At 58.7% G+C, this 19,659-nt stretch overlaps 1 protein-coding gene across 4 annotated transcripts; it reads left to right on the top strand.

Moving 5' to 3' along the window:
* The first annotated feature begins 152 nt into the window (after positions 1-152).
* Positions 153-19,341, top strand: GAA (alpha glucosidase). 4 transcript variants are annotated; one of them, XM_054457824.2, is made up of 21 exons: positions 169-601; positions 801-880; positions 3,529-4,106; positions 4,706-4,851; positions 6,993-7,158; positions 7,236-7,332; positions 7,725-7,844; positions 7,925-8,043; positions 8,133-8,264; positions 9,378-9,488; positions 10,158-10,271; positions 10,372-10,456; positions 11,418-11,535; positions 12,020-12,153; positions 12,318-12,469; positions 12,659-12,807; positions 16,439-16,580; positions 17,061-17,210; positions 17,654-17,818; positions 18,114-18,266; positions 18,733-19,341. In XM_054457824.2, exons 3-21 carry the CDS (start codon positions 3,561-3,563, stop codon positions 18,790-18,792), a joined length of 2,859 nt encoding a protein of 952 aa, XP_054313799.2. In that variant the 5' UTR covers positions 169-601; positions 801-880; positions 3,529-3,560; the 3' UTR covers positions 18,793-19,341. The 4 variants fall into 4 exon arrangements, with proteins under 4 accessions (XP_054313800.2, XP_054313799.2, XP_063512973.1 ...); XM_054457825.2 differs by lacking the exon at positions 801-880 and having other exon boundaries at positions 153-601; XM_063656902.1 differs by having other exon boundaries at positions 494-601; positions 18,114-19,341.
* The last annotated feature ends 318 nt before the right edge of the window (positions 19,342-19,659 follow it).

Below are 19,659 nucleotides of genomic sequence, written 5' to 3' on the forward strand. Positions count from 1 at the left end.
TTTCTAACTTGGCGCTGAGCGCCTTTGGCCGCCTTTTCGATGATGCCCTCGGGACGCGTTGGCAGGAGGAATCCCTGGGCGCAAGGCGCGGCTGGGCCAGCCCCTTACAAAGCCCTACGAGCTGCAGCGACCCAGATCGGGGCAGCGGGGGCCACGCCCCATCTCCGACCCCACGGGGACCGGGCCAGGACTGCGCCAGTGGGGCCTCGCTCCATCTCCGACCCCAAGGGGACCGGGGACCGGGGACCGGGCCGGGAATGCGCCAGCGGGGGCCTCGCCCCGTCTCTGACCCCAGAGGAACCGGCAGCGGGCAGCACGCGTGGGCCTCTCCCCCCGGGACGCCGGACGCGCAGCCAGACGCGCTCCCCGGGCCCCTTCCGAGAGCGAGGACGCGCCCAGGCCGGCTCTGCCCGAGCCGCCACTGGGGGGCGTAGCGCGGACGCGCACCCTTGCCTCGGGCGCCTGCGCGGGAGGCCGCGTCACGTGACCCACAGCGGCCCCGCCCCGCGACGAGGGCCCGCCGGTCATGTGACCCGCCTCTGCGCGCCCCCGGGCACGACCCCGGAGTTTCCGCGGGCGGCCGGGGCGCGCGTGCGCGGAGGTGAGCGGGGCCGGGGCTGCGGGGCTGGGGCTGCGGGGCTTCCCTGAGCGTGGGCCGGGTTGGTGGGGCGGTCGGCTGCCCGCACGGCCTCTCAGTTGGGAAAGCTGAGGTTGTCGCCGGGGCCGCGGGTGGAGGTCGGGGATGAGGCAGCAGGTGGGACAGTGACCTCGGTGACGCGAAGGACCCCGGACACCTCTAGGTTCTCCTCGTCCGCCCGTTGGTCAGCGAGGGAGGCTCTGCGCGTGCCGCAGCTGACGGGGAAACTGAGGCACAGAGCGGGTGAGACACCTGACGTCTGCCCGGCGCTGCCGGCGGTAACATCCCAGAAGCGGGTTTGAACCTGCCTAGCCGTGCCCCCAGCCTCTTCCCCTGAGCGGAGCTTGAGCCCCAGACCTCTAGTCCTCCCGGTCTTTATCTGAGTTCAGCTTAGAGATGAACGGGGAGCCGCCCTCCTGTGCTGGGCTGGGGCTGGAGGCTGCATCTTCCCGTTTCTAGGCTTTCCCCTTTTGATCGACGCAGTGCTCAGTCCTGGCCGGGACCCGAGCCACCTCTCCTGCTCCTGCAGGACGCACATGGCTGGGTCTGAATCCCTGGGGTGAGGAGCACCGTGGCTTGAGAGGGGGCCCCTGGGCCAGCTCTGAGATCTGAGTGTCTGAATCACAAAGACCCCTTTAGGCCAGGCCAGGGGTGACTGTCTCTGGTCTTTGTCCCTGGTTGCTGGCACATAGCACCTAAAACCCTTGGAAACTGAGTGATGAGAGAGCCTTTTGCTAATGTGATGACTGGGGACACCAGGTGGCTTCAGGATGGAAGCAGATGGCCAGAAAGACCAAGGCCTGATGACGGGTTGGGATGGAAAAGGGGTGAAGGGCTGGAGATTGAGTTAATCACCATGGCTTAGTCAACCATGCCTGCATAATGGAAACCCATAAAAACCCACAGGGATCAGCGGGCTTCCCTCCAGGTTGCTGAACACACCAAGGCACTGGAGGGTGGTGCGAGCAGAGAGCACAGAATCACTGCCCCCACCCCACACCAGGCCCCACGCATCTCTTCCATACGGCTGTCTGAGTTTTATCCTTTGTAATAAACCAGCAACTGTAAGAAACGCACTTTCCTGAGTTCTGTGACCCTGAAGAGGGAGTCCTGGGAACCCCTGAATTTATAACTAGTTGATCAAACGTACAAGTGACAACCTGGGGTTTGCCATTGGCCTCTGAAGTGAAGGCAGTCTTGTGGGACTGAGCCCTTAACCTGTGGAGTCTGTGCTGACTCCAGGTAGTGTCAGGAGTGAATTGAATTGTAGGACACCCAGCCATGTCCAGAAAGTTGCAGAATTGATGGGTGTGAGAAAAACCCTACACATTTGATGTCAGAAGTGTGGGTAAAATGTTTCACCCTCCAGCCCAGAGAGCTCTAATTTACCAGTGGCCCATGGTGGAACACCACGTCCGGCCGGGGGCAGAGCGTTCTGTAACATGACATGACAGGTCAGACTCCCTCAGGCCCTGAGTTCACGTCTTCCTGGTATGTGACCAGCTCCTAGTACTAGAGAAGGTCTCACGGTCCTCTGCTCCAGGGAGCTTCACTGGCCAGGGGCTGCGTTCTGAAACCCTTCCCTGCCTCTGCTCCAAGGCCCGTTCCTCAGAGACACAGACCCCTCTGATGGCTGACTTTGGTTTGAGGACCTCTCTGCATTCCTCCCCGATGGCCTTGCTCCTAGGACACCTTCTTCCTCCTTCCCTTGGGGTCAGACTTGCATAGGTGCAGTGGCTCTCCCAGCCTTCCCCACACCGTCCCCGTGGTGTATTACACACATCAAAGGGACTCCCCTATTAAAATCCATGCATATTGAATCGCATGTGGGTTCCCGCTGCTCCTGGGAGGAGCTAGCCTAATAGAATGTTTGTCATAAAATATTAATGTACAGAGAAGCAAAACAAAGGTAGTTGGCACTTGCTAACCTTACCAGCAGAGTAATGAAAGCGAACCCCCATATCTCATCAGCACGCGACACCCTTGTTGTGTCTGTACCCGAGGCTCCGGGTGCAGCCACTGTTACAGAGACTGTGTTTCTTCCCCATGTACCTCGGGGGCTGGGAGGGGTTCTGATCTGCAAAGTCGCCAGAGGTTAAGTCCTTTCTCTCTTGTGGCTTTGCCACCCCTGGAGTGTCACCCTCAGCTGCGGTGCCCAGGATTGCCCACTGTGGTATATCCGTGCACCAGTCAATAGGAGAGGCAGCAAGGGAAGGTGCTGGGTCCCCCTAAGGACATATGAGTTGCCAGAATGACTTCCGCTGACACCCAGTGGACCAAGCTGCACCTTTATGCAGAAGTGGGGCTCTCAGTCAGGCGTGGTGGTCACACCTGAAATCCCAGCACTTGGAAGGGTCCCAGCCAAGGGGGGTGGATCACTTGAGCTCAGGAGTTCGAGACCATCCTGGGCAACGTGGCGAAATCCCATCTACAAAAATACAAAAAATTAGCTGGGTGCAGTGGTGTGTGCCTATAGTCCCAGCTACTCAGGAGGCTGAAGTGGGAGGATTGCTTGAGTCTGGGAGGTGGAGGTTCCAGTGAGCCAAGATCTCACCACAGCACTCTGGCCCAGGCGACAACTGTTTGGCCTGTTTCAAGTGTCCACCTGCCTTGCTGGTCTTCCTGGGAACATTCTAAGCATGTTTGATTTGTAACATTTTAGTAGACTGTGCAAGTGCTCTGCACTCCCCTGCTGGAGCTTTTCTCGCCGTTCCTTCTGGCCCTTTTCCCCCTCCCCGGTAGACAGCACTGCAGCACCCACCCTGGCCGCCTTACCCCACCTGCCTGGGTGCTGCAGTGCCAGCCACGGTTGATGTCTCAGAGCTGCTTTGAGAGCCCTGTGAGTGCCGCCCCTCCCGCCTCCCTGCTGAGCCCGCTTTCTTCTCCCGCAGGCCTCCAGGAGCTGTCCAGGCCATCTCCAACCATGAGAGTGAGGCACCCGCCCTGCTCCCGCCGGCTGCTGGCCATCTGCGCCCTTGTGTCCTTGGCCACTGCTGCACTCCTGGGGCACATCTTGCTCCATGATTTTCTGCTGGTTCCCCGAGAGCTGAGTGGCTCCTCCCCAGTCCTGGAGGAGACTCACCCAGCTCACCAGCAGGGAGCCAGCAGGCCAGGGCCCCGGGATGCCCAGGCACACCTCGGCCGTCCCAGAGCAGTGCCCACACAGTGCGACGTCCCCCCCAACAGCCGCTTTGACTGTGCCCCTGACAAGGCCATCACCCGGGAACAGTGCGATGCCCGTGGCTGCTGCTACATCCCTGCAAAGCAGGGGCTGCGGGGAGCCCAGATGGGGCAGCCCTGGTGCTTCTTCCCACCCAGCTACCCCAGCTACAAGCTGGAGAACCTGAGCTCCTCTGAAATGGGCTACACGGCCACCCTGACCCGTACCACCCCCACCTTCTTCCCCAAGGACATCCTGACCTTGCGGCTGGACGTGATGATGGAGACTGAGAACCGCCTCCACTTCACGGTGGGCAGGGCAGGGGCGGGGGCGGGGGCGGGGGCCAGGGCAGAGGGTACGCGTGGACAGCGACACACACGCACCTCACAAGGGTGGGGTGCATGTTGCACCGCTGTGTGCTAGGCCCTTGTTGGGAGCAGAGGTGTGAGCAGACAACGGCAGCGCCCCTCGGGGAGCAGTGGGGACACCACGGTGACAGATGCTCCAGAAGGCAGGGCTCAGGGCTCATTCATCTTTATGAAAAGGTGGATCAGGTAGAGTAGGGCTGCCAGAGGTTGCTAATGAAAACAGGATGCCCAGTAAACCTGAACTGCAGATACCCCAGGCATGACTTTGTTTTTTAGTGTAAGGATGCAAAATTTGGGATATATTTATACTAGAAAAGCTCCTTGTTGTTTATCTGAAATTCAGAGTTACCAGGTGTTCTGTATTTTACCTCCATCCTGGGGGAGGCATCCTCCTCCTGGCTCTGCAGATGAGGAAGCCGAGGCTCCGAGAGGCTGAATGTGCTGCCCTACGCCAGGACCTGACCTGTCCTTGGGGTGCGGGTTCTTCTCTGGAGAGTAAGGGGGCTGTGGGGGACATCAATAAACCCCCGTCTCTTCTAGATCAAAGATCCCGCTAACAGGCGCTACGAGGTGCCCTTGGAGACCCCGCGTGTCCACAGCCGGGCACCGTCCCCGCTCTACAGTGTGGAGTTCTCCGAGGAGCCCTTCGGGGTGATCGTGCGCCGGCAGCTGGACGGCCGCGTGCTGTGAGTTCTGGGCTCTGTGCCAGCATGATGGGGAGGGCGACGCGCGTTTCTCACACGGCGGGGAGGGCGACACGCGTTTGTTTCTCACACGGCTGGGAGGGTGACACGTGTTTATTTCTCACACGGCGGGGAGGGCGACGCGTGTTTCTCACACGGCAGGGAGGGCGATGCGTGTTTGTTTCTCACATGGCAGGGAGGGCAACACGCGTTTGTTTCTCACACGGCGGGGAGGGCGATGCGTGTTTGTTCCTCACACGGCGGGGAGGGCGACGCGTGTTTGTTTCTCACACGGCGGGGAGGGCGATGCGTGTTTGTTCCTCACACGGCGGGGAGGGCGACGCGTGTTTGTTTCTCACACGGCGGGGAGGGCGATGCGTGTTTGTTCCTCACACGGCGGGGAGGGCGACGCGTGTTTGTTTCTCACACGATGGGGAGGGCGACGCGCATTTCTCACAGGGCGCTCCCTGGGTCTTTTACTCAGGTAGGTCTAAATCCCACGTAAACACGTGCTCAGGACTCACCAAGCCCCTGCTTGTCATTTAACTCAGGAAAACTCTCAGAACGACAGCACTTGGATTTGCCTTAATCTTAAGAGAAGTCGCCTTCGGAAATGCGTTTTTCTTTTTTTGCTCATTCACTCAGTGTTCACGCACTGACCCTCCGTGTGCCGGGTGGTTTGGATCCTGCTCCCGGGGACGGACACACAGCGAGGGGAAGCCATAAGCAAGTCCATGCAGACACAGCATCAGGGAGCAGTCATGCAGAGAGCACTCTAGAAGCCAGCTGTGCAGACACAGGGGGCAGGGAAGGCCTCTCTAGAAGCCAGCTGTGCAGACGGTGGGGACAGGGATGGCCCCTCTAGAAGCCAGTTGTGCAGATGCAGGGGACAGGGATGGCCCCTCTAGAAGCCAGCTGTGCAGACTCAGGGGACACGGATGGCCTCTCTGGCAGCCAGCTGTGCGGACGCAGGGGACAGGGATGGCCTCTCCAGAAGCCGGCTGTGCAGATGTTGGGGGCAGGGGTGGCCTCTCTGGAAGCCAGCTGCACAGATGCTGGGGGCAGGGGTAGCCTTTCTGGAAGCCAGCTGTGCAGACGCTGGGGGCAGGGGTGGCCTCTCTGGAAGCCAGCTGTGCAGATGCGGGGGACAGGGGTGGCCTCTCTGAGCTGACCTCTGAATAGAGAGACCCAAGAGAAGTTTCTCAAAACATCTTATCAGGCTAGGTGTGGTGGTTCATGTCTGCAATTCCAGCAGTTTGGGAGGCCGAGGCAAGAGGGTCACTTGAGCCCAGGAGTTCAAGACCAGCCTGGGCAACATAGAGAGACCCCATCTCTAAAAAATAAAAATAAAAAATTAGCTGGGAGTTGTGGCACATGCCTGTGGTCCCAGTTACTCAGGAGGCTGAGGCGAGAGGATCCCTTGAGCCCAGGGGTTCGAGGTTGCAGTGAGCCATGATTTTGCCACTGCACTTCAGCCTTGGTAACAGAGTGAGACCCCGTCTCAAAAAACAAACAACAAACAGGCATCTTATCAGATCTTGGTCTTGAAAGCACTCAGCGTAGTCTTGCCCAGGGGAGGGCGGGTGCAGTGTGAGCACGTCCTGTGAAATTAGCTGTGATGTGTTAACAGAGGACACGTCTTCCTGTGGACCGGGTTTATCTGCGGCTTTCATTTCTCGGAGGTGCTGTTTGCCTTGCACTTGACCCCCAGCAGACCTCAGGGGTCCCTCCGGGGCATGGCTGGGCCGGGATCTGGGAGGACTTTGGCCACAAGCTCCTAGGCCTGGAAAGGTTCTGTTCAGCCCCTGCCCAGCCTTGCTTGGGGTCATGGGACAGGCATGTGTGCCAATTCTGGTACCGGCCAGTTTCTGGAGGTCAGCCCCTTGGGGGCCCATCAGGGGTGGTGTGGGCCCAGCCAGGCGGTGCGCCTCTTCTGATGTGCCCTGAGAGTTTATCACGCTGGTACCAGGGTGCCAAGGACTACAGGGCTCGGCACGGCCACCTGTCCAGGGTCAGTGTGCTGCAGGGCTGGCCAGGCCACTCCGCCCTCCCAGGGCACCAGGGCCTGGGGGTGCTCTCTGGGTGCTCTTGGGCTCGTCTGGCCTCTTGGGTGTGAGCAAGCCTGGCTGGCCTCTGTCCCGCAGGCTGAACACGACGGTGGCGCCCCTGTTCTTTGCGGACCAGTTCCTTCAGCTGTCCACCTCGCTGCCCTCGCAGTACATCACAGGCCTCGCCGAGCACCTCAGTCCCCTGATGCTCAGCACCAGCTGGACCAGGGTCACCCTGTGGAACCGGGACCTCGCGCCCACGGTACAGCAGTGGGCAGCGGGCGGGGGTGCCGAGCTGGGGAGCGCAGGTGCTGAAGCGCCATCTCCTGCATGTCCCAGCCTGGTGCGAACCTCTACGGGTCTCACCCTTTCTACCTGGCGCTGGAGGACGGCGGGTCGGCACACGGGGTGTTCCTGCTGAACAGCAATGCCATGGGTAAGCTGGCCGCCTCCCAGCGCCCGGGCCGGGGTCTCCTCCGTGCTGCCTGCCCTGGAGACTGGAGGTCCACACGAGGGGCCCTGGGCATGGTGCTGGGCCTCGTGTTTTCTGGGAAATGGGTCCCATGGGCTGATGCGTCTCCCAGCTGTGGCCTTCTGTGCTCCTAAGGAGGGTTCTGGGGCCCTGCCTGGAGGTGGGCTGGCGCCACATATCTTTCCGTCCCGTGCCAGGTTCCTCCTGAGTCAGGCTTAGCACGGCTTCCCCAGGCCACTCTGAGCTCCCCATGGGGAGAGAGCCTCACTCTCCGCCTGTGATTGGCCCATCTGTGGGGTGCAGAGCCCTCCAGGTGAAGAATCTGTCCCCCAACCCCAGAGCTGCTTCCCTTCCAGATGTGGTCCTGCAGCCGAGCCCCGCCCTTAGCTGGAGGTCGACAGGTGGGATCCTGGATGTCTACATCTTCCTGGGCCCGGAGCCCAAGAGCGTGGTGCGGCAGTACCTGGACGTTGTGGGTAGGGCCTGCTCCCTGGCCACGGCCCCCACCCCGAGGCTCCCTCCCCCCCTCACTCATGAAGTCGGCGTTGGCCTGCAGGATACCCGTTCATGCCGCCATACTGGGGCCTGGGCTTCCACCTGTGCCGCTGGGGCTACTCCTCCACCACCATCACCCGCCAGGTGGTGGAGAACATGACCAGGGCCCACTTCCCCCTGGTGAGTTGGGGTGGTGGCAGGTGAGGCAAGGGGCTGGCCGGGACGCGTCTCCTCCGGCCCCAGCAGACGGTCCCATGTTGTGGCTGCAGGACGTGCAGTGGAACGACCTGGATTACATGGACGCCCGCAGGGACTTCACGTTCAACAAGGATGGCTTCTGGGACTTCCCGGCCATGGTGCGGGAGCTGCACCAGGGCGGCCGGCGCTACATGATGATCGTGGTGTGTGCCCCCACACCGTGGGTCTTTGGGAAGGGGGCCGCCCGGTGCCCAGTGGCTCCTTCTCTGTGCAGCATCATCCTCGTGCCTGTGTGGTCACCGAGGGTGTTTTCTGAGGGTCTTTGTGATATCGAGGGAATATCAAGAAGTTTGCAGGCTTGGCCCCTGCTGTCCAGGGAGGTCGGGTTTGAGGGTCCCCAGAAATGGCCGGGTGCTACTCAGGGTTCTATCAGATGCAGGTTACTTGAACTGCCTTAAAGCAAAAGGCCAGGGGCACGATAAGCTGATGTCGCCTGGTCCTGGAAAGTGGAGGGCCTGGTGGGCCTGGGCGTGGGTATCTCTGGAACTGTGGAGGCTCCGTGTGCCTTCTGGCCGTGCCTCTCCTTCAGGCCGGCTCTGAATTCCTGGAAAGGACGGCGTGAGTGAGGGCAGCTTCCAGCTTCCAGCCCTCATGCTGGCACCACAGAGCGGAGACTTCTTCCCATCAGCTCCCATAGAAAAGTCTCAGAGCAGGACTCTTGAGTCACCCAGCACAAAGAGGCCCTTCCCTGAGCCAGTCCCACAGCCAGAAGGATGCAGTTTGGGGGCTGGTCCAGCCCGAGTCTGGTGCCTGGCACCATGGCCAGAGGAGGAGGTAGGAGGCAGGGCGAGCTGAAAAGACCCAACAGTTCCTGCCAGGAAGATCCGCTTCAGCAGAGGAAGCACAGATGAGATGTGGGGCTGTGCTGATGCTGCCTGTTTCCATCCCTGCCTTCTGCGGGCAGCAAACATTAGTAGCCCCTAAGAGCAGGAGTGGAAACACAGACCTTTTCTCTCTCACATTTTTTTAATTATAAAAGAAAAGTGATTACTATAGAACACTTGGGAAACTCTAGAGATTTAAAGAAAAGGTAAAGCTTCCATTCCGGCACGCCCCTCATCAGCCAGCTAGTCCTGACTCCCCCGGCCCTGGCTCCTCTCCAGGCGGACGTGTGCAGGTACACAGGCAGGCATGCTGTACACACACATGATGTCATCTCCAGCCTCATCCTCTCACTGTCTCAGTTTCCTGTTCTCCCTGTAGCTGGCGCCACGGCTCTGGGCCACCCTCACCTTGACGGGTTTTCCTCTTCCCAGGATCCTGCCATCAGCAGCTCGGGCCCTGCGGGGAGCTACAGGCCCTACGACGAGGGTCTGCGGCGGGGGGTCTTCATCACCAACGAGACCAGCCAGCCGCTGATTGGGAAGGTAAGGCGAGGGTCCAGGGGACAGGGGTTAGAAAGCAGAGGCCTCCAGCCAGGGGGAGCCGGCAGCTGCTCAGGAAGAGGGTGGGATTTGAGGAGCCATCACGCCCAGTGGGACAGTTGAGAGGAATGGGCCACAGTGGCCCATGACGATGGTAGCTCCTACAAGGAATGCCCCTGTGAGTTCTTCCATCAGCAGGCCTTTGACTTCATGGGCAGCTGGGCCTGGCCCAGGCACAAGCTCTGCAGACCCTCAGTGAGGCCTTAGGGTCCTCCTTGTCCTCCCAGCCCCCCAGGGGCCTCCGGGCAGGGCCCCCACTGAGGGAGCAGCTAGGGAGGGTCTGGTGCGGATGTGAGACTGCCTGGCAGGGCTTGCACGGGGCCGTCTCCACTGCCCTTCTCCCTGACGCTCTCTGGTTCTGCAGCCCAGCCCCTGGGTGGATGTGTTGGGGGTGGCCTCTCGTTTTCCCAGGGCTGAGGCCCCTTGGCCCCGCATCAGTGCCTTGTGGAGAAAGAGCTGCTCACTGTCCCCCAGGGTGCAGGTCTCAGATTTGTAAATGTGGGCGTCCACTAAGAGTGAGGCTGCCCGTCTGCTTGGGCTGAGGCTCAGTGGGGCTTCCGTGCAGGCCCTGGGTGGGGCCAGGTCTCCCCACTCCAGCCTCTCATTGTCCAGGTATGGCCCGGGTCCACTGCCTTCCCCGACTTCACCAACCCCGCAGCCCTGGCCTGGTGGGAGGACATGGTGGCTGAGTTCCATGACCAGGTGCCGTTCGACGGCATGTGGATTGTAAGTATGGCCCCCTCCTGAGCGTCCCCAAGGCCTCTGGGGACTACCCCACCCTCCTCACTCTGGGCAGAGCCACCCACCAGCAGGGCTTCTCTTGCAGGACATGAACGAGCCTTCCAACTTCATCAGGGGCTCTGAGGACGGCTGCCCCGACAATGAGCTGGAGAACCCACCCTACGTGCCTGGTCAGCTCGCCCCCCCACCTACCCTGGAGACTTAATCGAATCAGAGACTCCCTTGTCTGGCCTGGGAGACTCAGCGCCCTCATCTCTGAGAAGCAGATGGGCCAGTCAGGAAAGGGGCGGGAGGGGAACCCCAGGAGAAAGGCTCAGGCTGGGAGACTTAGCCAAGCAGTGCAGACAGGGTGGGTGCGGAGGCACAGGCCCTGCCGGAGGAGAAGCCACTCACGGGTGCTTGCCGGAGCGCAGTGAGGCCAACTCGACTCAGGGCCGTCTCGATAGGCGCAGGGACCATGCAGCGGAGACCTACCCACCCATGGGGAGAGGTCAGGCCCAACTCAAACGCAGCACGGGCAAGTGGATTTCTAGCCAGGGAGCAGGGTGGGGTCAGAGGTGGGAATTACCAAGAGGAAGCATGGGGGACGGGGATTCTGGCTGAACTGACCCAGCAGGATTCTTGCCAAAGGCAGGCCAGGGTGACCAGACATCGCCTGAGGGGTGGTGGAGGATAGGGCTTCTCGCCAAACTGTCTTAGCAGGAATGGCAGAAACTGGATTTTACAAGGAAGTACACGATGGGCCTGGGAGGTTTGGGGGCCTGAGGCTGTAGCTTGGCCAAGCAAAGAATCGGTCAGAGGATGGGGTTTGGGGCTTAGGTAAACAGGCAGGGGAGTGCTTGAAATGGGCCAAGAGATGGTGGATGTGAAGTCTGGGGGTCTGCAGAGTCCAGCCTCCAGTACCCACCCAGCCCTGTCTTGGAAGCAGTGGAGATGGTGCAGGATGTGCCCCAGATTCCCTGGGTAATGCCAGCCCCACAGGGGCGTGGGGAGTGGCTGCAGGTGCACCTCCAGGGCCAGCCTGAAGAGGCAGCGACCTGCACAGGGGCTCCCGGGAGGTGGGGGGCAGGGAGGGCACCTTGGAACCTGCCGGGAGGAAGCTCCCTGGAAACCAGCCCCCGCCTCTTCCAGGGGTGGTTGGGGGGACCCTCCAGGCGGCCACCATCTGTGCCTCCAGCCACCAGTTCCTCTCCACACACTACAACCTGCACAACCTCTATGGCCTGACCGAAGCCATCGCCTCCCACAGGTGAGGGCCCCGTCCCGCCCCGCTGGGCTCTGCCCTCACAGCCTGTCCTACAAGGTTGGGGCCTCTGCAGGGCCTCAGGGAGGAGGAAAGGCGGCGGCCCAGACCACCTGGGGCCCGCTGGCAGCCTGAGTGCTCTCCCCACCCCCTGCCTGTACCCCAGCCTGAAGCTGGAGTGCTCCTTCCCACTTTATGCCTGGGGCTTGGAGAGGAAGGACCCTGGATGCTGACAGGGAGTCTGCATCAGCGGGGACCTCATGACTCCCGTGAGGCTGGTGGAGGGGGTGGTCCTGGCTCACCCGCAGGCATCAGGTGGCCCGGACAGAGGCAACTGTGCCCGCAGACATGGGCAGTAGCCTCGCCGTCCTCCTCCCCAGCCTCTGCCTCATCCCAGAAAGCTCCTTGCTCCCAGCTCTGCCCTGCTGGTGACAGGGTTCCCGAGTGACCCTGCTCCACACAGCCCTCACGGTGTCCCCCACCAACCCAGGGCACTGGTGAAGGCTCGGGGGACACGTCCATTTGTGATCTCCCGCTCGACCTTTGCTGGCCACGGCCGATATGCCGGCCACTGGACGGGGGACGTGTGGAGCTCCTGGGAGCAGCTCGCCTCCTCCGTGCCAGGTGAGCTCCTACCAGGAGGGGCTGCTCAGCAGAGTAGAGCCGGGGGCCTCTATGGGAGGCTTGCCGGGGCCCCCCGCCCACTTAGCGGATGGGGCTCTGGGTCACTTGGCCTGAGCTGGCTCTGCTGCAGCAGCCTGAGGCCCAGCCCGACTCTGCCCTCCCAGAAATCCTGCAGTTTAACCTGCTGGGGGTGCCTCTGGTCGGGGCCGACGTCTGCGGCTTCCTGGGCAACACCTCAGAGGAGCTGTGTGTGCGCTGGACCCAGCTGGGGGCCTTCTACCCCTTCATGCGGAACCACAACGGCCTGCTCAATCTGGTAGGGTGGGGGTGGCGGCGTGGCAGGTGGCGATCCCACCCACCCAAGACTCTCCCCTGGGAATCCCACCCCCGCTGGAGAAGCACCCCATGCTGGGTGGCTAAGAAGTGCAGCTCTCCCGAGGCGGGGACTCCAGGGGACCTCGGCCCCAGGACCCAAGTGCTTCCTTTGCCCCCGCCTGCCCTGCAGCCCCAGGAGCCATACAGCTTCAGCGAGCCAGCCCAGCAGGCGATGAGGAAGGCCCTCACCCTGCGCTATGCACTCCTCCCCCATCTCTACACGCTGTTCCACCAGGCCCACGTTGCCGGGGAGACCGTGGCCCGGCCCCTCTTCCTGGAGTGAGTGACCTGGGCAGGGGCCGTGGCCCATGTGTGCCCTGGGGGAGGGGCATGTAACACCCGGGCAGCCCCGTCCTGCTGTGGGCTGTGTTCCCCGGGAGCCACAGCAGGTTGCCGCTGAGTGAGACAACATTCGGGCCTGGCTTAAGGGGGAAGGGCAGCAAGAAAACCCAGTCATATCCCCCAGACAGGCCACAGTACACACGAGGAGTTCCTAACAACAGCCCCTCACATCAGTGTGTTGAGGGAGGACTCCCAGAGGGTAAGGTGATTAGTTAACTATTTGCAGAAGTCAATTTATTTTTCTTGCGTACTGTAGAAACATAAGTTTCAGATAAATTAAATAGTTAATGTCAAAAATCAAGCTGTGGAGGCCAGGCGTGGTGGCTCACACCTGTAATCCCAGAACTTTGGGAGGCTGAGGTGGGTGGATCACCTGAGGTCAAGAGTTCGAGGCCAGCCTGGCCAACAAGGTGAAACCCCATCTCTACTAAAAATACAAAAATTAGCCAGGCATGGTGGCGGGCGCCTGTAGTCCCTGCTACTCAGGAGGCTGAGGCCAGAGAATCCCTTGAACCTGGGAGGAGGAGATTGCAGTGAGCCGAGATCACGCCACTGCACTCCAGCCTGTGTGACTCCATCTCAAAAAAAAAAAAAAAAAAAAATCAAGCTGTGAAAGACTCCACAGGAAAAGAGAAGAATGTGTATCTCTGCTGTGGAGGCAGAGGGCTAAGTATCAAGGCAAAAAGAAAGGGAAAGGTTTCATTTAGAAAAAGAAGGTAAACTTTATTTGACCATAGCAGAAAAAAAAATGTAAATCTCTGAATATAAACACAAAAAGATTAAAACTGCTCTGAACATGGACTATAACAGCGGAGAAGGCATTGTCAATAAAACGGCAAATAGTCACTCTTCCTAATAGATAGAGAACTCATATATTGGTAAGACCAAGACTGAGAACCAAATTGGAGGAACACTATTTACAAGACAGGAGATTTGAATTGTATCCACACATTCTTCACCAGGAAATCCAAGAAACGCAATTTGTGTTTTAATTACTATTTTAGTGACCTTGTCGTTTCTCTCACTACCTAATTTTTTTTTTAGTGGTTGCCCTAGGGATTACAATTAACATCTTAAATTTTAGCCTTGTTGAAACTGATGCCAACTTGCTTTCAATAGTATAAAAAAGCTTTGCTTCTATATGGTTTCCATTGCCTCTCGTTCCTCTGTGCTGTTACACGTCTGTATACATTATGAGCCCATCCACGCAGATTTATAATGACCACCTTATTCAATTGTCTTTTAAGTCAAATAGGAGGGAAAAATGGGTTACGAACAAAAAGTACATACATACTGTCTGCCTTTTATATTTACCGATGTAGTTACCTTTACCCATGGTTTTATTTCTTCATGTGGCTTTGACTTCTTGTCTAACATCTTGCATTTACAGCAGAAGGACTCCTTTTAGTATTTATTGTAGGGCAGCTCTGCTAGTGATGAATTCTCTCAGTTTTTGTTGACTTCAGAGTCTCTTAATTTCTCCTTCATTTTTTGAAAGTTCTGCTCAATGTAGGGTTCTTGACTGGTGGTCGTTTCTCTGAACACTTTGAACTTGTCAGCCCATGGCCTCCGTGGTTTCTGCTGAGTAGCTTCTGTCTTGCCTCTTCCCAGATTCTCTGTCTTTGGCCTTTGAAGGCCCCATGATGTGTCTAGGTGTAGATCTCTGAGTTTATCTTACTGGGAGTTTGTCGAGCTTCTTGGATGTATACATTGATGTTTTTCATCAAACTTGGGCGGGTTTTCAGCCATTATTTCATAAAATATTTTTTCTGCCGCTTTCTGTCTTCTACTCTGGGACTTCCGTCAAGCACACATTGGTATGCTTGATGGTGCCCAGGGGTCTCTGCAGCTCTGTTGACTCCTTCCTCGTGTTTTCTTTCTGTTTTTCAGACTGCATAGTCTCAATTGCCCTGTCTTCAAGGTCACTGATTTTTTTTTCCACCAGTTCTCATCTGCTGTTGAGCCCCTCTAGTGAACTTCCCATTTTAGTTGCTCTCTTTTCAACTCCAGAATTTCTGTTTCATTCCTTTACGTTTCTCTCGTTAAGGATATTCCCTATCTGGTGAGTCATGTTCTCACACTTTCCTTTAGTTCTTTAGACATGGTTTCTCTGAGCTCTTTGAACACATTTAAAGTAGCTGATGTAAAGTTTTTATCTAGTAAGTCCGATGTCTGGGCTTCTTTAGGGACAGTTTTTATTAACTACTGTCCCCCCCATCTGTGGGCCATACTTTGTTTCTTTGCCTGTCTCATACATTTTTGTTTCAGACTGGACATTTTAAACGCAACTGCTGCGGTCATCAGATTCCCCATCCCTCTCAGGCCTCGTTGCTATTGCTGATTGTTTTGTGACTTTCTTGAGCTAATTCCATAAGGTCTGTGTTCTTCATTGTGTGTGGCCACCAAAGTCTCTGCTTGACTAGCTTAGTGGACAGCCAATAATTGAACAGATATCCTTCACAGGTGGCATCCGTGAGTCTCCCAGCCTTTGCTGGGGTGAGGTGGGGAGTGCCGTCAACACTTAGCTAGGCCAAGGATTCTTGCTGTTCTTACAAAGATTCAGCCGTTTTGTTAAATACATGCTCCCCAGATGGCTGCAAACCCTTGGTTAGTTTCAAGAGTCCTAAAAATGTCAATTCTGACCATTTTTGCCGATGTTCCTGTTTTCACAGAGGAGAGGATCTTCAGAGGGACTTATTCCACCCTTTTCACTGACATCACTCCAAGAAATGTATTTTGCAAGAAATATTTTGAAGCAGAAAGACACCATTTATTTTGCCCGTGAATTAGAATACATTAGAGAAAATGAGACTATCCCTTGCTGGCAGGAACACAGTGACACAGTAGGGTGGAATATAAATTGGCACATTTGTGGAAAGCAACAGTACATATCAATGTTTTTGAGATTCACATTGATGCGTTAATTTTACAAATAGAAATAGGGCCTAAAGAAGTCACCTCAAAAGGCATGAAAGCTCCATCAATGTATCCATGCAGGGATCATAGCTGAGCACTGGATGCCCCCTGCATGTCCAGGGGCAGGAAACAGGACGGGGGCAGAGCTGCGTCACAGGGCAGGACAGTCTCCGTTAGACGGAGAATCGTCCGCAGAGCTGCTTGCACGTGTACATTCATCTTTTTGTCAGATGTTAATTCAAGTTGCCTTTGGTTGTGGGACTGGGGGGATCTTTTCTCTTTGTTGATACTTTTTTGTACTTTCCAAATACTTGACCGATGAGCACGTGCTGCCTTGGTCACCGGAGGATAAGTGAGCAAGCAAAGTGAGGCCAGTGCTGTGTCCATCCTGGTGCCTCAAGCACAAGCCCCTATTCCTGCCCTGAGCCCAGCTGCCGGAATGTCCGGGGAGAAGGCATCTCCCAGCTCTGGCATTGACTTCTGTCTGCTGGAATCATCCCTGCCTGTCTGACCTGAGTCCTCCAAGTCCTCCGGCACCTTGAGCTCCAGAGAGCAGAATTCAGGCTCTTCCTGTGCTTCCCTGGGGGCGGGCATGCAAGTCAGCCCCATCCCATTCATCACCCGTATGCCTGTGTGCCCATCCCCCTTGCAGGTTCCCCAAGGACTCCAGCACCTGGACTGTGGACCACCAGCTCCTGTGGGGGGAGGCCCTGCTCATCACCCCAGTGCTCCAGGCTGGGAAGGCCGAAGTGACTGGCTACTTCCCCCTGGGCACATGGTACGACCTGCAGACGGTGAGTCTGGGGACCCTAAACCCCGGGGAGGCAGGAGACCAGAGCAGCCCTCCCACCTGCCCCCTCCACCCAGTTGGTGTGACCGGGTGGTGGAAAGAGGAACGTATGTGTTGAGTCCTGGCCATGTGCCAGGCTCCCATCCGGCTGCTCCGCACCCATCAGCCTCTCTGCTCCTCACACCATCCCCATTTCCCAGATGAGCAGACTGAGGCCTGCTTGCAAAACCTGCCCGAGTCCCACGGCCATCACAGGCTCTGCTGAACTGGCATACCCAGGCCTCTCAGGCTCTGTCCCCACTCAGTGGTCAGGAGGGTCCCTACAGTGAGCCCTGAGTCTGCACCTGAAGTCACAGTTCAGCCCGTCTGTGCCAGGCCTCCTAGGCCTCCACGTGGAGCCCCGGGAGATGGAGAGCATGGTTCCTGAGGACAGCATGGGGGCCTCAGCACGGCCCAGAATCCTCAAAGTGACGTCTCCCTCCAGGTGCCAATAGAGGCCCTTGGCAGCCTCCCGCCCCCACCTGCAGCTCCCCGTGAGCCAGCCATCCACAGCGAGGGGCAGTGGGTGACGCTGCCGGCCCCCCTGGACACCATCAACGTCCACCTCCGGGCTGGGTACATCATCCCCCTGCAGGTACCTGGGCCAGGCGGCTATGGTGGAGGTATGGATAGCACACTGCAGAGCTGGAGGAGGCACAGGGAGATGGTTGGGGAGACGCCCAGGCGGGGCTTCTGAGGGGCCGCCACCCCCAGTGTAGGTTACCAAGGAGCCAGCCAGGCCAGTGAGGTGGGGAGGGCACAGCCCCGCAAAGGCGTGGAGTGCGGCCGGCAGGAGCTCCGTGGTCTGCACGGTGGAGGTTCTGCCGGGCCCGGCCTCCAGCAGCCGTGGGATGGCACTTGAGGTGGGGAGGGTCTCGGGTCATCACCACGGGGTTCCAGCCCCTGCGGCCGCAGGCTTTCCTGCAGATCCTAGTCCCTGGCAGCCTGGTGCTGTCCCAGCCTAGCATTCCCAGGCCCTGCAGGCCTCCACCTCCACCAGGGTGGGGATGATGACATCATGTGTCCTTCCCTTTCCAGGGCCCTGGCCTCACAACCACAGAGTCCCGCCAGCAGCCCATGGCCCTGGCTGTGGCCCTGACCAAGGGTGGGGAGGCCCGAGGAGAGCTGTTCTGGGATGATGGAGAGAGCCTGGAAGTGCTGGAGCGAGGGGCCTACACACAGGTCCTCTTCCTGGCCAGGAATGTGAGTCCTGGGGCTGCTCAGGCTGGTGGGCAGGGGCCGGCTCGGGGTTGAGAAGGGGTGAGGGGACCTGGGCTTGGGGGTGCCACGATGGCCACCTGCCACTAGGACACTCTACCAGGTGGTCTGGGGTCCTAGAGTGAGCAGTGGGGCTGTGCACTCTGCCCTTTCGTCTACACAGAGGGAGGTCACCCCCCTGATGCCATCATGAGTCCCTGTTCTCATGGGTGTCCCTGCCCCAGCTGTCTGCTGACACCTCCACATTCTCTGTCTTTTCATCTCTCTCTGCTCGGCCCAGAACACGATTGTGAATGAGCTGGTACATGTGACCAGTGAGGGAGCTGGCCTGCAGCTGCAGAAGGTGACTGTCCTGGGCGTGGCCACGGCGCCCCAGCAGGTCCTCTCCAACGGCGTCCCTGTCTCCAACTTCACCTACAGCCCCGACACCAAGGCAAGAGGGCCCAAAGTGGCACAGGGCTCGCGTCCCCCAGCCGTGGTGCAGGGGGCAGAAGGTGCTAGGGGTCCTGGTGACCCGATGCCAGGAACAGAGGATGCTGGGACCTCCCAAGGGGGTCTTTGGGGAGGAGTGGGAAGGGTCAGTCCACACAGGCTGTGCCTTTCCTCCTCCTGTGTCTACCCGTGGGTGATGGGGCCACGATGACGATCTTTGAGCTGTGTTTAAGCGGCACCGCGTTTCTGGCGCGCGTCAAGGTGACCCGCACTGAGAGCGGGGTCCTCCTGCGCCTGCTGGGGAGGAACCGGGTGTGAAGCATCCCAGGGCCAGACGGAGCCATCCCCTGAGCGCCGGGCCTCACTGCTGCTGGGATCTCGGGGCCAGATGGAGCCGCCTTCTGAGCGCTGGGGACTCACTGCTGCTGGGATCTCGGGCTGCTCCATTTGTGCTCTCTCTTTTCCAGGTCCTAGACATCCCTGTCTCGCTGATGATGGCAGAGCAGTTTCTCATCAGCTGGTCTTAGCCAGGCGGAGTGTGTTAGTCTCTCCAGAGCGAGGCTGGTTCCCCAGGGAAGCAGAGCCTGTGTGCAGGCAGCAGCTATGTGCGGGCCTGGGGGTTGGATGCATCACCTGGAGCCGGGCACTAACCGTCCCAAGCTGCCACATTGCTTGTTTCCACCTCCTGGGCCGGGGCTCTGGCTCCCAACATGTCTAGGAGAGGTTTCTCCCTAGATCGCACTGTGGGCCAGGGCCCTGGAGGGCTGCTCTGCGTTAATAAGATTGTAAGGTTTGCCCTCCTCACCTGTTGCCGGCGTGCGGGTAGTGTTAGCCACCCCACTCCATCTGTCCCCAGCACCAGAGAAGGGGGTGCTCGGGTGGAGGTGTGGGGTGTGCACCTGAGCTCCTGCTTCGCGCTTACTGCTCTGCCCCAACGCGATCGCTGCCCGGCTGCCCAGAGAGCTGGATGCCTGCCGGTCCCCGAGCAAGCCCGGGAACTCAGGAAAATTCACAGGACTTGGGAGATTCTAAATCTTAAGTGCAATTATTTTTAATAAAAGGGGCATTTGGAATCAGCTTCTGCTGGTCTCTCTGGGATTCAGGGCAGGGAGGTTGTGTCCAGGGGCCGTGGAACAGAGGCAGCTCCTTTGTCCTCAGCAGGCCCCCAGACATTCCCACAGTGGGTATGCACCATCCTCTGTCTCAAGCCGGCATCCATCACGTCATGTTCCCGTGTCACGAGGCCTGACGTCACCTCATGTCCTGTCCCCATCTCACCTCACATCGTGTCACCTCACGTCCCCGCATCACCTAAAGCCCCATGCACCTTCGTGTCCCATACCCCCATCTCACATCCCTACCTCATGTCCCCATGTCACCTTCACGTCCCATCT

This window comes from Pongo pygmaeus, chromosome 19 (assembly GCF_028885625.2).
Source record: "Pongo pygmaeus isolate AG05252 chromosome 19, NHGRI_mPonPyg2-v2.0_pri, whole genome shotgun sequence".
Classification (NCBI taxonomy): domain Eukaryota; kingdom Metazoa; phylum Chordata; class Mammalia; order Primates; family Hominidae; genus Pongo; species Pongo pygmaeus.

What these genes read in the sequence shown, in the direction of transcription:
- GAA (XM_063656903.1), top strand. Translation starts at nt 3,561, where the DNA reads ATGAGAGTGAGGCACCCGCCCTGCTCCCGCCGGCTGCTGGCCATCTGC. An exon ending in CAGCTGGACGGCCGCGTGCT is followed by an intron (nt 4,852 to 6,992) that starts GTGAGTTCTGGG and finishes TCTGTCCCGCAG; the next exon opens with GCTGAACACGACGGTGGCGC. An exon ending in GCCCGGCCCCTCTTCCTGGA is followed by an intron (nt 12,808 to 16,438) that starts GTGAGTGACCTG and finishes TCCCCCTTGCAG; the next exon opens with GTTCCCCAAGGACTCCAGCA.